General features: G+C 42.8%; 1 protein-coding gene across 2 annotated transcripts in view; it reads left to right on the top strand.

Annotated features, from left to right (window-relative positions):
• The window catches only part of POLR3F (RNA polymerase III subunit F), a 56,542-nt gene that overhangs the window by 16,204 nt on the left and 22,567 nt on the right, over positions 1 to 17,771 (top strand). For both annotated transcript variants that reach the window (XM_015817418.2, XM_015817416.1), the window contains exons 5-6: positions 10,132 to 10,244; positions 13,778 to 13,921. In XM_015817418.2, coding sequence (XP_015672904.1) covers positions 10,132 to 10,244; positions 13,778 to 13,921 — 257 coding nt within the window. The remainder of the gene's footprint in view (positions 1 to 10,131; positions 10,245 to 13,777; positions 13,922 to 17,771) is intronic.

Genomic DNA, 17,771 nt, shown 5'->3' on the forward strand with positions numbered 1-17,771 from the left:
AAGGCCCCTGACCCTCCTCCGCTTCAGGCCGACTGCGCCCAGCAGGGAGCCTCAGTAGCCGGCACGGAAGGGAGGAGGGGAGGAAGAGAGACAGACCATCTCCTCGCAGCTCACTTCCAATCCCAATGTTGTGAATCCTGCTTGGGATTTGGGACTGAGAGGGGGAAGATCCTGGCTCCCAAGCTGCAGGGACTTCCAATCATAGAGCTTGCTTGCCTCTGTTCCCAGCCAGCACCACACGCGCGCAAAACAACAGCAGCAACAAAATGCTGCGGTCGAGACTTGTCCGCCTGCCTGGCTCCCGGGCCTCGGTAGCCAACCATTTGAAGCGAGCAGCCTCGTCCGTAGAGAGAGGAGAGGAGAGAGTGAGGGTGGATTAGCCGAGTCTGTGGCAGGGATAACAAGGGTTCGGGAGATGCTAGCACAAAGTGCTTTTGACTTACTTTGCCTTGCCCCCCCACTGGTTCTTCGCCCGAACAAGTCACCCTCTCTTTCTCTCTCTTTCCTCTGCCCCCCCTCTCTCTCCAGATGAGAGAGAGAGAGAACGAAAGGCAGACGGCGCCGAAGGGGCAGGGAGGGGAAGGGAGCAGGAGGCAGTAGAAGGCGCTGAAAGGCACCCGGGACACCATGGACTGGCCCGGGAAAATGCGTGGTGAGCTTGGCTGCCTAGGGAACAGCCCGGGGATGGCCCAGGAAGCGATGCCTCCCTGCTGCCGCCCGGCTCGGGGAGACATATGGCTGGGTCGGCTGCCCGGGGAGCGGCCCGGGGACGGTGCAGGAAGCAATGCCCCCCTGCCCGGCCTGGGGAGATGCGTAGCCGGCTCGCCGGCCTGGGGACGGCCCAGGGAGTGATGCCCCCACCGCAGCCGCCCCAGCGAGGACTGCTGCACGGCCTGAGCAGACACGTGGTCAGCTCGGCGGCCCGGGGACGGCCCAGGGAGCGATGCCCCCGCCGCCGCCCCAGCCAGGACTGCTTCACGGCCCGGCCCATGGAGATGCATGGCCGTCTGCTGCCCGGGGAACGGCCCAGGAACGGCCCAGGAAGCGATGTCCCCAGCCCAGCCCGGGGAAACACGTGGCCGGCTTGGCGACCTGGGGACGGCTCAGGAAGCGATGCCCCCGTCGCTGCTCAGCCCGGCCCACGGAGATGCGTGACCCAGCCAGGACTGCTGCTCAGCCCGGCCCGCGGAGATGCGTGACCAGCTCAGCTGCCCGGGAATGGCCCAGGAAGCAATGCCCTCCTGCCACCACTCCAGCCGGGACTGCCGCCCGGCCCGGCCTGGGGAGATGCATAATTGGCCTGGCGGCCCGGGGACAGCCCAGGGAGCGATGCCGCCGCCCCAGCCGGGACTGCTGCTCAACCCGGCCCGCGGAGATGCGTGGCCTGGCTCAGCTGCCCGGGGACGGTCCAGGAAGCAATGCCCTCCTGCTGCCGCCCCAGCTGGGACTGCCGCCCGGCCCGGCCTGGGGAGATGCATAGCCGGCTCGGCGGCCTGGGGACGGCCCAGGGAGCAATGCCCCCGCCGGCCCAGCCGGGAGTGAGGCCTGGGGGGGCAGGAGGAAGGAGGGGGAGGGGGAGGGGAGGGGGAGGGGGAGGAGGAGGCTCCGGAGCCGCAAGAGAGGGCTCAAAGAGCCGCATGCGGCTCCGGAGCCGCGGGTTGCCGACCCGTGATCTAGACAATCAAATAACAACTACAACACCGGATATGACCTTTTATTCTAGCCAGACAAAACTGGAAAAAGAAGAAGACCAGTCTGAACTGATGACAAATACTTTAAATCAAACATCGAGATTTGAACTATTAGGGCAACAATCTAATGATTACAAAGGGGGCAGTTCCTTTGAAAAATTGATAACTGGATGCTCTCCCTTGATTCAAACAACGTGTGTAGGAATAAAGGGAGACCCATCTGAGGATTTAAAGGCACTGGTACGGAAGCCTGCTTGGCACAAAAAGAAAGCTAGGGTTAGATTTAAAAATGGGATTCCCCCCCCTTTTCCTTTTTTCGCTGAGTGATGATGGAACAGCTTAAAATCCTACTTAATGGGCTAAGGAGACTTTTAGAGATACTGATTGATTTAATATCGAGGACTTAGATCTATAAAGGAAATGAAAATTAGCCATTAGATTATAGTTTTGAATTGTAATATGGAAGTGGATTTGTGACAATGAAAGATATTTTACTAATAAATAATGAAGTACTAGGACGGGAAATAGAATATACTTGTGAAATAAAGTAAGAATGTAATTATCTGAATAACGTGTATTTTAGACACGACAATTATTTTGTAATGAAATTAGGGAAATTTGGGTTACCCGAAGTTTAAATATTACGGTTACCAAAGGCTAAATTGGAACACAGTAATTGGAATTAGGTAAAACTTAAAAACAAGACTTGGATATGTATAAACAAAATTATATTGACCAATGTATTGACTGACTGAGCTATAACTAGAATTGTATTAACTTGAATATGATATAATCATTAAGGGAAATAGGGAATTTTTAATGACGCAACCTGAGATATGTACGAAAGATTTTGTTATTGGACTATTGACTACCCAATCACCACGCTGCTTCCTAAACACTTGATGTAAAATTGAAAAATCAATAAAACTTGTTATAAAAGATCACATGAAGTATTAATATAATGCCTTGGTAAGAGCACACTTGGAATATTGCATCCAGTTTTGGTTATCACAATGTAGAAAAGATGTTGAGATTCTAGAAAGAGTGCAGAGAAGAGCAACGGATATTATTAGGGGACTGGAAGCTAAAACGTACGAAGAATGATTGCAAGACTTGGGTATGTCTAGTTTAATGAAAAGGTCTAAGGTGACATGATAGCAGTGTTCCATTATCTAGGGCTACCACAAAGAAAAGGGTCTATTCTCCAAATCACCAAAAAGCAATGGATGGAAACTAATCAAGGAGAGAACCAATGTAAAACTAAGGAGAAATTTCCTGACAGTTAGAACAATTAAGCAATGGAATGACTTGCTTCCAGAAATTGTAGGTGCTCCAATACAGGAGGTTTTAAAGAAGAGATTGGACAACCATTTGTCTGAAATGGTATAGGTTTTCCCGCTTGAGCAGGGGGTTCGACTAGAAGACCTCCCTCATCCCTTCCAACTCTGTTATTCTGATAAAATTATAATATTGTAGAAGAAGGAGTGGCAGTACCTGGGGGCAGAGTCAAAAGAGGAATCAGCCTAGAATCCCTACATAGCCACAAACGGACCAATTCCAACTCCTCTTGAATTTTGTTTGCCCTTACCTAGTTCTAAAATACTGCTAACCATTAGTTGAGTAGATTCATGTGCATAGGCATGATAAGTAATATATCAGTGTAACTGGAACTTCATGTGTGGTCCTGATCTTTTGCACCTGATAGTATCTCACATTTAACTTTTGTCTATTATTTCTGTATAAAGTGCTTCTTGCACTAAGATCCATAAAGGTAGAGGAGGGAACTAGAAGTAAAGCTATACTGGACCTAATTCTTACTAATAGAGAAGAAGTGATAGAGGGAGTTGAAACTGCTAGAGCCTTGGGTGAAAGTGACCATGTCATACTGGAATTCAATATAATGCAAACACAAGCAATAGAAAATAATCCAACCAGTGTCTTAAACTTCAAAAGAGAGAACCTAGGAAAGATTCCATGGATGAAAAATCCTAAAGGGGAAAACAACTCAAGAAGCATGGGAAACTCTGAAAAATGCAATCATAAAAGCCCAGTCCAGCACAATACCACTGAAAAAGAAAAACAAATTCAAGAAGAAACCAACATGGCTGCACAAAGATCTCTCTGACAAACTTAAAGACAAAAAGGACAAGTACAAAAAATGGAAAGAGGCACATAACTAAGGCTGATTATCAGCAGACAGCCAGAACATGCAAAGTTGAAGTCAGGAAAGCAAAGGCTCAGAATGAACAAAGACTTGCAATATCAAGGACAATAAAAAGTTTCTTTCAACATATTAATAACAAGAAAAAAGTCAAGGAACCTGTAGGTCCACTAAAGAGAGAAGATGGCAAGGAAGTAACAAGCAACAGGGAGAAAGCAGAGCAGTTTAACTCATTCTTTGCATCAGTCTTCACACAAAAAGAAATAGCCCAACATACTAAAAAAATTACTGCAAAAGACAAACTAGAAACAAAAATTAAGAAAATGGTAAGAGAACACCTATCCGACCTTGACGAATATAAATCACCGGGACCCGACAGATTACATCCCAGAGTTCTGAAGGAGCTGGCAGATATTATCTCAGAAAAATTGCACCATATCTTTCAAAAATCCTAGAGTACCGGGGAAGTACCTGAGGATTTGAAAAGGGCTGATGTGGTTCCCATCTTCAAGAAGGGGGAAAAAAACAGGTCCAGGAGACTACAGACCAATCAGTCTAACATCCATACCTGGGAAGATACTGGAAAAGATAATCAAAAAATAGATCTGCAAACAACTAGAAGCAAGCAAAGTTATAACTAGTAGCCAGTACACATTTGTTAAAAACAAATCATGCCAAAACAATCTTATTTCATTCTTTGATAAAGTGACTAAATTAGTAGACCAGTGAAATGCTGTGGATATAGTATACCTAGGTTTCAGTAAGGCATTTGACGAAGTAGACCACAACCTACTGCTTGGTAAGCTAGAAAAAAGTGGAATAGACAATATCACCACCAGATGTTTGTAGCTGGCTGACAAACCATACTCAACGAGTAGTCCTCAGTGGTACTACATTTATTTATTTTATTTATTTATTTATTAATTACATTTATATCCCGCCCTTCTCCTTGCGGAAGAAGCAGTGGGGTACCACAAGGCTCCATCTTAGGCTCAGTACTCTTCAATATCTTCATAAATGACTTAGATAAGGGAATAGAAAGGGAACTCATCAAATTTGCAGATGACACTAAACTGGCAGGAATAGCCAATTTGCAGATGACACTAAACTGGCAGGAATAGCCAATACCCCAGAAGACAAGCTCAGGATCCAAAAAGATCTTGACAAATTTGAACATTGGCCCTATCCAACAAAATGAACTTTAATGTTGAAAAAAGCAAAGTTTTATATTTAGGCAGGGAAAATCAAAGGTATAAGTACAGATTAGGCGAGACCTGGCTCAAAAACAATAACTGAGAGGGACCTTGATATTCTAGTGGATGATCACTTGAATATGAGCCAGCAATGTGCAGCAGCAGCCAAAACTAATACAATCCTGGGTTATATAAACAGAGGCATAGAATCAAGATCATGCGAAGTATTAATACCACTTTATAAAACCCTAGTAAGACCACACCTGGAATACTGCAGCCAGTTTTGGTCACCACACTACAACAAAGATGTTGAGACTTCCAAAGTTCAAAGAATAACAACTAAGATGATCAAAGACCTGGAGACTAAATTAGATGAAGAACGGCTGCAGGCTTGAGTTTGGCTAGTCTAAAGAAAAGAAGAAATAGGGGTAACATGATAGCAGTATTCCAGTATTTGAGGGGCTGCCACAAAGAAGAGGGCATCAAATTATTCTCCAAAGCACCAAAGGCCAGGACAAGAAACAATGGTTGGAAACTGACCAAAGAGAGAAGCAACCTGGAATTAAGGAGGAACTTCCTAACAGTGAGGACAGTTAACCAGTAGAACAGTTTGCCTTCAGAAATTGTGGATGCTCCATCACTGGAGACTAGACAATCACTTGTCTGAAATGGTATAGGTTTTCCTACTTGAGCAGGGGACTGGACTAGAAGACCTCCAAGGTCCCTTCCAGCTCTATTCTATTCTATTCTATTTAGTGCACAACCTGGATTTTTATCTATTCTGTATTCTCAATATGGCACAATTAACAACTGATTTTTAAATTCTACATTAAACTTGACGTTATTGTGCCAGAAATATTCATACCACCCACAACTCAGTTAATGTTCTTACAATTCTAAAAGTCTCTTATTTCTTAGCAACAGCCATTTTTGACTATTTTTTTCTTGATGCTTTCTTTTAACTATCTGCCAAAGATAGTTGAGTTGGGTGGCCTTGAAATTAAAATAAATAAAAGTTATTTAATTCAATCTGCAATTGAACTGCATGTGTAATTCAATTTAAAAAATAAGCTATGAACAAATACATTATATTTTCTGGATTTACTGTGCTGATACTTCTATAATAAGATTAAGCAATATGAATGAAATAGGCAACTTTTCTTAATCTATTAATGCTAACTACTGCTTGTGTTGGAGATCATAATGAGTCAGATAAATACACAACCAAATTCTATGCCTAATGTTTTTTATTGCCTATCAGGTGTTTTTTTTTCAAAACATTTAAGAAATAGTGCCAGAAAGTAACTTCCAAAAGATGATGTGTGAAATGAAGTTTTTACTGAACCTATTCATAGAATCAAAGATCGGGAAGGGACCTTGGAGGTCATCCAGTCCCACCCCTTTCCCAAAGTAGGAGACCTTATCCCATCCCAGACAAATGAATGTCTATTTTTTTCGTGAAAACCTCCAGCAATGGAGCACCCACAGCTCAACTGATTAATTGTTCTTACTATCAGAAAACTTCTTAGTTCCAGGTAGGATCTCTAATAAGTTTCCATCCATTGTTTCTTGTCCTGCCATCAGGTGCTTTGTAGAATAAGTCTACTCTGTCATCTCTATGACTGCCTCTCAAGTACTGGAAGAAAGCTATCATGTCACCCCTAATCCTTCTCTGTGTCAGGCTAAACATACCTAGTTCCCTTAACTGTTCATCATACGATTAGTCTCCAGACTCCTTATCATCTTTGTTGCTCTGCTCTGCACTATTTCTGGGGTCTCATTATCTGTTTGGAATCATAGTGACTATAACTGGATGCAGTATATCTCTCCTAGATTGTTGAAGTCACCTCTCTTAAAGTCTAAAACATTAATTTGACTGTTTAATTATCTCTGCCTGCTTATGTTGAATTCCAGTATGACATGGTCCCCCAAAGTTCCTACAACTTCCAACCCTTCAATAATTTCCTCCCTACTAGTAAGAATTAAATCCAGTATACTGTAGCTCCATAAATTTAGGATGTCCACAGATTTAGGATGTATATTGTTATATACAATAAATTAAGATTGAGCATTTTGGTATAGTTGTTAGTTGCGAAGTCGTGTCTGACCCATTGCGACCCCATGGACAACATTCCTCCAGGCCTTCCTGTCCTCTACCATCTTCTGGAGTCCATTTAAGCTCACGCCTACTGCTTCAGTGACTCCATCCAGCCACCTCATTCTCTGTCGTCCCATTCTTCTCTTGCCCTCCATCTTTCCCAGCATTAGACTCTTCTCCAGTGAGTTCTTCCTTCTCATCAGGTGGCCAAAGTACTTGAGTTTCAACTTCAGGATCTGGCCTTCTAAAGAGCAGTCAGGGTGATCTCCTCTAGGACTGACCAGTTTGATCGCCTTGCAGTCCAGGGGACTCGCAGGACTCTTCTCCAGCACCATAGTTCAAAGGCCTCAATTCTTTTGCGCTCAGTCTTTCTTATGGTCCAACTTTCACAGCCATACATTGCAACTGGGAAAACCATGGCCTTGATATACGTACTTTTGTTGGTAGGGTGATGTCTCTGCTTTTTAGTATAGTAGTTTTAGTATAGTAGTTCTTTTTAAAAATAGATAATTAATCGAGTTCAAGTATACCATAAAATGAGATAGTGGATGCAGAAAAGTCAGGCGGAATCTGAAGGTCTTGCACAAAGTTCAAAGCAATTATTTCATTTTCCCCCAAACCCAACACCCTTGACCAGACCACCGGTAGCCAATATGATGCCGCAGAGATATTATGAGAACATGAGGTGCTGGGTAGATAACAGGTCACTCTCGGGGCATGATGACCTTGGAACCAGGCTGGAACCGGCTGAGAAGGAATCTGCTTCTTCTCCGAAAAAAGTCACTCTCCCTAATTCGCAAGTAGTTACAGCAAAAATGAAAGCGTACCAAGAATGCCAGAAGCTTCCCTCTCCATCCAACAGAATGGCAGGACACCTGCATGGTGGACCTGACAGCAGTTGTTATATTAGTATCACGGTTATTAAGTGACTCTGGATTCCCCATTGACTTTGCTTGTCAGACGGTAGCAAAAGATGATCACATAAGCCCAGGACACTGCAACTGTCATAACTGAAAAATAGTGATAAGTCACTTTCAGTGTCGTAACTTCAAATGATCACTAAATGAATTGTTGTAAATTGAGGACTATCTGTACATAGCATTAAAAAACCCTACCCAATATGTAAAATGGTGACTAGACACATTAATTAAACAACCCAAATGGGATTCCACTCAATGGACCAAATGCCTAGGGGAAAAGTCAGGTGTATTGCTTGTCAAGATTTGTGGCATTTTTTTATAAAGTAGATTTTTGAACAAAAGTTATTTTTAAATACTTTTTATATTTATAACTTCTTTTTGTTCTCCCTCTTTTAGTATCTTCATAGTTACTAATTTTGGATAATATTGAATATTAATTTCTTCACATTCTTTCATGAATCTGTCCTTTTTATTAATTTATTTAGAAATGCTGGAAAAAGATTAGTTGCAGCTTGGATAGGATTGTTGGCTTTACAGATCTGAACTTGCTTGTTTTCTTGCAGACATTTCATTACCCAAACTAGGTAACATCATCAATGCCAGTCCTGATGATGTTACCTAGTTTGGGTAATGAAACTTCTGCAAGAAAACAAGCTTAGAGAAACCAAGGACCCTTCATAAATGAATGTGCGAGTTATTAGGTGGAACATGGGGTGTCTTGGGTGGGTTGCCTGTGCCTCCCACCTCCCAAGGCATTCTCCCACCCTGAGATACCTCATGCTCTACTTCCTACCATTTGGGGTCCCCAGAGCTGCTTAAGTCCCCTCCACACCACCTCCATCACTGATAACTCACCTTTCCAAGATCTCCAGAGCTCAAAAGGTTGAGTAAGGAAGGAGGACAGGATGCTCCATTGCTGTGCCATGTGGCAGAGTTACAGAAGTGGCCATTTTTTTCTGGAACACTGGCGAAATCGTAGCCATCCTTCACAAGGCATTAGCATGCACTGCTAAAGCTTGGGTGAGAAAAGCAGCTATTGCTTGCAAGCTGAAACCTTTGCCTCCCTTCTCAAGGCATTAGTATAACAGTATGTGGCTTAAGCTTGGGGGGTTGCTTCCCTTCGCTCAGTGAGGAATATGGATTTAAAGGGCATCTTCTGGATGAACAGCTTTTCTAAAGCAGAGGCTAGACTCTGCAGGGAGAGTGACTCCTACATGGGCAAAACAGAATGAGTTCCTGCTGGTATTCCTCTTGTAGTGTTTCAAAAATTCCCAACTCAGGACTTCGTATGCTGTTCTCTGCAGCTCAGTTGTACTGAAAAATTGCCACTATAATGCAACAACAGGAGTTGTGCTGACTTCACAGGCAGGTTTCTTCAGGAGTAAGATGTACTGGGTTGGAGAAGTTTATGCTTTGAGCAAGTACAACTCTTGTGCACACAAGCAAGTTCCTTGGCTTTTCCACCCCTTCCTTCCGGGTGACTTTTGAGGACTTAAAAGGGAAATGTGTTTCTCTCTTCCTCAACTACGGCAAGTGCCTGCCTTCCTTGAGGCCTTGGGATGGAAGGCTAGGATTTCACCAGCATCTCAAAAAACAATGGCCACTTACGGAATTTTGGCATGTGGCCCAGCAATGGAGCATCCTGTCTCCTGTACTCCAAACTCTTGAGCTCTGAAGATCTTGGAAAGGTGAGTGATTGGTGATATGGGATGGGGAGGAGCGGAGCTGAAGCCCAGTGGGCTGGCAAAGCAGGCCCTATGCCTGTGAGAACCTGCAACATCTTGGCACTTGGTCATAAGAATGAATGACCACAGGAGTGCTGCAACAGTCAAAACTTTGGGACTGGGTCATAAGTACTTTTGGGGGTATTGTCATAACTTTGAACCATTACTAAGTAAGCTGTCATAACTCAAGGGCTACCTGTATGTATGTATCTATGCATGTATTATTTAATTATTTAGTAAAGAAAAATAAAAAGGTTGGGAAGTAGTATCCACCATCTACAATGTAATCAAATATGTGATACATTACTCAGCTAATTTAATTTTTCATCTTTTTAAAAAATCAGGCATTTGGAGCAGGGATATCAGATATAAAAGCAATCTTCCATTAACTGAGATAAACAAGATCCTGAAGAATTTGGAAAGCAAGAAACTCATTAAAGCTGTAAAGTCTGTAGCAGTGAGTATATCTATAATTTTCAAGTAGCTCAGTGATCTTATTTTTCAATATTATAATATTTGCAGTATTTTTACATTTGCAATAACCTTCCAACACAAATTGTTCTTTTTAATGAACTTTTTGTAAACATTACAAACTTTTTATAAATTTTATCTTTTGTGAAATTATTGGTTTTTCTTATGATGTAATATGCTTTTGGGTAAGTTCACAAAATGTATTAACAACTGTTTTAGAAAGCCATTTAATGTACAGTAGACAACTCATGACCTGTTGGGTCACACTTGTTTTCACATATAATATAGCCTGGCACTGTTTTCACTTCCCTCACAACCCTCAACAGAGCTCTGATGAAACTTCTTCCTCCTCCTTGGTTGACCATAAAACTGTTTGCCATTTTGCTGGGGGAGAGGGAGAAAGCCGTAGATCAGGAGGAAAACAACCCCGCTCCCACCCCACCGTGTCCCGATGGACCCCTCCCCTCTAGGAAGGAAGAGGACTCACCTGTTGACTACTGGTATTCTCCAATCAGCTATACCTTGTCATCAGACATCGAAGTCACTCCCTTGTTCTTCCCTTTCTGCCCACTGCCAATTAAGAGATTTCAAGTTTTGGCCTCATTCCAAAACAGCCACTGTTTGCCTGTCAAGCTTTGCCACCAGCCAATTGGGCACAGAGACCAGCATGAGGTGGGAAAGCGAATGGGAATATTTATCGTTTTCCCTTGCACCACACAACTTATGTGTTTCTGGAAGTATAATTGGAAAATAATTGCAAATCATGATCATGTGATCATGGCTTTCCGCAGTGACACTGACTATCAATGTGAATACAACTGGTGTGAAGGTCTTTGAAATTTCAATTACATGAGAATAATGGGTCCTGGATTTTGTATATATTCTTTAAGTTAGCGGATTTGAGGTATCTTGATATTTGCACTATGATGCGCTGTTGGCAAATTGAAGATTACAGACAAACAAGAGAATTTTAGTATTATATAGATAAATAACAATGAATGCTTATCTTATCATATTGAGAAAGTTTTGAAAGGAGTAGATCATTCTTCCAATAATACATCTTTTTATTCCATCATCACAATATTTAGTGAAACATGTAAGCTTGACAGCTAAAGGCTGTATTTTAATCCAAGAAATGTCAGTCCCCAAGCCCGTTCTCATCTTCTGAAGGTAGAATTAATAATTCTATAATATTTTTTGAGGTGCAAAATAACAGAGTTGGAAGGGACCTTGGTGATCTTCTAGTCCAACCCCCTACTCAACCAGGAGACCTATACCATCAGATAGATGGCTGCCCAATCTCTTCTTAAAAACCTCCAGTGATGGAGCACCAACAACTTCTGGAGACAAGCTCTTCCACTGATTAATTGTAATTAATCTTTGACAATCACCCATCTGTTGCTTTTTGTCTGCCCTCAGGTGCTTTGGAGAATAGGTTAACCCCCTCTTCTTTGTGACACCCCCAATATTGGAATACTATCATGTCAGGCCTGGTCATTCTCTTCATTAGATAAGACATATCTAGTTCCCAAAGCCATTCATCATATGGTTTAGCCTGCAGTCCCCTAACCATTTTTGTTCCTTTTCTCTGCACTCTTTCTAGAGTCTCAAAATCTTTTTATATCATGGTGACCAGAACTGGACGCAGTGTTCTAAGTGTGGTCTTAATAAGTGTGGTTAAAGCAGTACTAACACTTCACATGATCTTGATACTATCTCTCTGTTGATGCAGCTTAGGACTGCATTGCCTTTTTTGGCAGCTGCAGCACACTGCTGGCTCATAGTTGTGGTTGTGCCATCTGTGCATTTTGGTTTTCTTGCCTAAGTTTTCTCACCACTGAATTACATTTTGTTGGATAGGGCCCAGTGTTCACGTCTGTCAAGATTCTTCTCTATTTTGAGTCTATCTTCTAAAATGTTGACTATTCCGCCAGCTTGGTGTCATCTGCACATTTGATGAGTTCCTCTTCTTTCCCTTATCTAGATGATTTGTGAAGATGTTGAACAGTACTGGGCCCAAAACAGTACCTTGAGGTGCCTTACTACATGTGTCCCTCCATTTAAATGTAGTTCCATTGAGGACTACAGGCTGAGTACATTGGTCAGCCAATGGTAAATCTACATTTTTCTACCTTACCTAGAAATAAGCTATGATCTACTTTGTCAAGTACCTTACTGAAGTCTACGTAAACTGTATCCTCAGCATTTCTCCAATCCATTAATTTAGTGGATACCCCCAATGACTAGCATGACTGAAGATTATAATAGAATTTACTCATGGTTAAGTGGGCCCAAACAGCTCCTGCCATATCCTGCTTGTTACCATCATAAAGTTAGCCATTTGATTTATAAAAATATCTCAAATTTTATTTTCTGAGAATGAATAGCATCCAGACTATTATAATTTAACCTGCTTCTGAAAAAAATTGTAGATGGGAGAAATAGAGATAGCAATATATTATCAGTATAATGAAGTAGATACTATCTTCTTCCATAGAATTTCCTTTCCACAATATTTTATCCTTGTCCAAAATAGGGCATCATAAAAATATACCCACCCAGGTTACAAGTGCCAGGTCTACAATAATGTGGCTTAAACTAAAGAATGAAATCAGGAAGAATGTAGCCACATAAAATACAAAAGTAGGAAATTAAGAAAAATAAAAGACTAGAAGAAGGGAGTAATCTATTTTAAATCTCATACTTATATTTCATTTTTTATTCCATCACCAAAGTGTTTAGTAAGCCATAGTTATTCCCTAGCTTCATTGTCTTGCAAAACCTAGTGTACCTATTCTTAGCATATATGTATACTGGTGAATCATAATTATAGCTCTGGCTGGGATAGAATAGAATACTTGTACTTGTACTTTTTGTCTTTCAGTTTGTCAGAGAGAGCTTTGTGCAGCCATGCTGGTTTTCTCTTGAATTTCTTGTTTCTCTTTTTCTTTCTCTTTGTGGATGACTGGGCCCCTATGATCATACTCTTCAGTGTTTCCCATGCTTCTTGAGTTGTTTTCCCCTTTAGGATTTTCGTCCATGAAATCTTTCCTAGGTTCTCTCTGAGTTTGTTAAAATCAGCTCTTTTGAAGTTTACGACACTGGTTGGATTATTTTCTATTATTTTCTATTGCTTGTGTTTGCATTATATTGAATTCCAGTATGACGTGGTCACTTTCACCCAAGGTTCCGGCAACTTCAACTCCCTCTAAGTGAATCTGGCTTCTCCATTGACTTTGTTTGTCAGAAGGTCACAAAAGGTGATCACATGACTACAGGACACTGCAAACATAAATACATGCCAATTGCCAACCTCCCATGGGGATGCTACAACAGTCATAAATGTGATAAATGGTCAAAACTCACTTTTTCAGTGCCATTGTAACTTCAAATAGTCACTAAATGAATTGTTGTAAGTTGAGGAATACCTGTATCATACAGGATAAATATTCTTAATGATAAATATTAGATTTTTCATATTGCAGAAGAGTTGAATAAAACATGTCATTAATTCAATAGGCATCCAAGAAGAAAGTATACATGTTGTACAATCTCCAGCCTGATCGTTCTGTGACAGGAGGAGCTTGGTATAGTGACCAAGACTTTGAATCTGAATTTGTAGAGGTGCTAAATCAACAGTGTTTTAAATTTCTTCAGACTAAGGTAAATGACCCATATGTGTAATTTGCATATGTTTTCCCCCTTTTTTCTTTCCCCTCTTATAAGAGGGAATTACAAGGGAGTAAGCAGATACTCAGTGGGGAATACCCACGAAAAGCACTGTGGTGGGAGCACTGGGAGCTGTGGGCATGCTACACAAAAAGCCCAATTTCTTCCCCATTGTGTGCCTACTCATTTTCTTGTAATTCCTTCTCTCCATTCTCTCTGCTGTACAAAGGGGGAAAAATAAGAAAAAAATGGATCAGGCACAGGACAGTGTGTCCTAACTGATTGTAATGGCAAACACATGACTGAGAGAGATTGATGTTGGAAAGGTCATAAATGTGCACCCTGGTTGCAAATTTATTTTTTAAGCACCATTGTAACTTCAAATGTAACTTCACAAGGCAGTGAGTAAAGTGAGGTCTAGCTGTGTCTAAATAAGGCACAACAGCTAGAACCTTGATGGGTCAAGCCAACAGTCTTCACTTGGGAGATCTGCAGTGCTTTATATATCTTCTAGGAAGTGTGAGAAGAAAAACATTACAATATTTCTAAGCAAATGCTGACATTCCATTGTATGCATTTGATAACTGATATTTTAGAAAGATAATGCTCTGGAGTCATAAAACTGAAAACTTCGGGTCTGGCTTCCTATTTTTTTTTTGTCTACCAAAACAATGTATTGTCTCAGCTGCAGTTTATGTAGGTATCGTTCTCATTCTGTACTTGATAAGGTTTCTCTAAACCTATCTAATTTTCACCCCAGACCATTGCAATAAGTTTCTTAAGATTTCCAGTCCCTACTCTTAACAAATTTGTAGATTCTCCTTAGCTGGATGTTTTTAAATTCAGGCAATATAGGAATTTTATAGAGCAGGGAGTTCTATAATTTTGTGATACTTCAGAGTATTCAAATTGAATCTTGCATTTTATAGTGGATGCTGTGAAACCTGTGTCTCCTATAACTGAATTTTTTCCTAAACAGTTTGAGTACATTAAAGCTGTTCCTAAGGAAGGGATCCCTGGGATATAACTAAAAAGGCAAATGTCTCATGTAATGATCTCACAAGCTGGTTAGACACTTAACATTTAATATGACAGATGTGGTACTTTATGTGGCAGAAAAAAAGACCAAAGTCCTAGTATATGACAGAGAATTCTAATTTACATGTTTTAATTTCTAACATTTTGCTTTCCAGAATACATATACTATATATCTTTAGCTTTTGATAGCACTGATAATTTCAGCATTCTCCAGCACTGAGATGGAGACTCCACCATTGGGTAGTAGACTGTATTCCTGCCCAATCAGATCAAGTCAGCCAAAGTTTCCACGCCCGTCCTGGACCGTTGATCTCCAGTCTTTGACTTGATCTTGCCCAAGACAGACGTTGCAAGTTTGGCTCTAGGCAGGTATATTACTCAATGGTGGATTTCCATTCCCTTTCTTTAATTGGATTTCTCTTTTAAAAAATTTTTCCTCTCCCTTACCTTAGGATCTGTAAACTTTACCCTTTCAAGGAAGGGATTCCTCCCTCTCTGTTTCTCCTCCCCCCCCTCCAACTTCTCTACCGGGCTCTTCTAACGGAGGCTAACGGCTGTTAGCCTCAAAAAATTCACTCCTCACAGGAGTGCACTCTTAGCATTGAGAAGAACTGAAATTACCGGTAGGAGACTAACGGCTGTTAGTCTCCAAATCCCACGTGCAGATAGAGCTTGCGGCTGCAGCTCCACAGGCCGTTCGGGAGGTTGGGGAAGGCCCGGGGGTGGGGGGATTCTCCATCTGAACTGCGCTTTGCGATCCCTTCGGAGGGAGGCCAACAGCCGTTGGCCTCCGGAGTCCTCTGATTTTGTCAGTGCTTCGGTTTGCAGCCCCGTTGAGAGCTTGGGCGCGCGAGGCTACCTAACGCTGTTCTTTCGTTTTTGCGGAGCTGTGGAGACAGCCCTGTGGCCTGTTTGTTACTAGGCCTTCTTCTTTATCGCTGAGGGAAACCGGAGGTGCGCGCGCACGCGCGCGTGCAGCCTCTGCTCCGATCGGCTTCTACCAGGCTGATCGGAGAACGAAGGAAAGTTTTCTCTTGTGTTTTTTCCCTTTCTCGTTCGCATTGCGGAGAGAACAGGCAGGGAGTTCGTTGCCTTTGCCTCATTGCAGGCAGAGTCGGGGGAGGTCGCCATTTTGGACCCCGCGGTCCCTGATTATTGGCCGCGGCCGCCATTTTGGGCAGCACGCCCTTCGACCAGGCCTTCACTCTGACTCCCTGAGGGGAAAATTAAATGGTTTAATTGTCTGAAAACTTGTTTTTTTGCATATTTAACAGTATCTCCATCTCTTAATTCAATAAGGACTGGAGTAAGCACAGGATTGTTTAAATCAAAGGCAGACCGCCATTTTCTTTTAACGGCCGCCATTTTGTGCTTCCCTCCCTATATATCTGGTGAGCACCTGTTATTTCTCAATTATTCAATCAACCTTCAGTCTCAGTTAACTACTTCTTCTTAGGTTTGAGGTCTCCTGGTCATTTAATTTGGTTTCTATAATTGGCACTAACTGGGATTCCAGGCAACCCCTATAGAGTGTCTGTCCTTATCCCAGCACTCAGGTACGGGTTCCAGGCGACCCCTATAGAGCGCCTGTCCTTAGCCGTATATATATATATCTCCCTTGGATTCCAGGTGCCCCATTAGTGTACCTGTCCTTATCCAACTGGGTATTATACCTGGGTTCCAGGCGTCCCTGCAGTCCGTCTGTCCTTACCCAGAGTTTGGCATTTTCCTGATAACAGAAACCCCCTATTGTGTTTCAAGGTTATAGGAAAATGGAGGAAACTTCTCTTTCCTCAATGAGTGCCCCGCCTTCCTCATCAGGTACTCCTGGTCCGGAAGGCACTGGTAAAGCGACCCATAAGAGCCGTTCTATCGCCAAAACATCTAAACAGGCTGATAAACAAGCTACCAGGAGGCACCAAGCCTTGGAAAAGGAGTTCTCCAAAGCACAGAAGAGAGCTAGGCTGGAGACTCATGGGTCTGCAGGGTTAAACTTAGAATTACCCCTAGGGGTTTCAACTTCTCCCAGGGGTGTTTGGTCGAGTGGGGATTGTTTCCCTCCCCCCTCACAGGGCAGAATGGAGGAGGCTTCCCCAGATCCCCAACCCTCCACGTCTAGGGCGGCGCAAGGGATTCCGGAAGCCACATTTACACCAACTGTGGCGGGGCTCCGCCCTGCTGAACCAATTCCCTTTCTTTCAGAGGAGCGTTTGGCGCTATTAATTAAACAAGCAGTCGACCATGCCCTTGACACCAGGGCCAGAGCGGCTAGACCAATATCTTCCCTTCCAACCCCTATTTCCCAACCTGAGGTGGAGGCTCATTACGTGCCATCTTCTCCTTCTGGGTCTGTAGTTTCTGAGGACTCATACCTCAACCAACCTCCCCCTGGTCAGGAAATTCTAATGTCTGAGGAGGAAGACGTTCCTCCAGAGGTTCCTTCATTTACGGGCTTATTTAACCCTGCCTTTTTTGTCACCATCCTGCGTAAGGCCACGTCTATGGCTCATCTAGGACAGGGATCCTCGTCAACAGAGGCTCCCGCTATTCCAGATCCGGAGGCGGCTCCAGTTTACGTTGAACCTATTGCAACACAACACCGCATTTCCTGTCCTTCCCTGTTTCTGACCGCAATCAAGAAGCAGTGGTCCTCTCCGGCGTCACTTCCCTTACCAGGTAACACAGATAAGAAACTGTATAATGTTGCCAAAGAGCTGGAGGAAGCATTAGAAATTCCGGAGGTGGACGAGCCCTTGGGACCCCTGGTATCGGCCACAGCCATATCCGGTGAGTTTTCAGAGGCCCT

This window comes from Protobothrops mucrosquamatus, unplaced genomic scaffold (assembly GCF_001527695.2).
Source record: "Protobothrops mucrosquamatus isolate PMUCROS unplaced genomic scaffold, P.Mucros_1.0 scaffold586, whole genome shotgun sequence".
NCBI lineage: Eukaryota > Metazoa > Chordata > Lepidosauria > Squamata > Viperidae > Protobothrops > Protobothrops mucrosquamatus.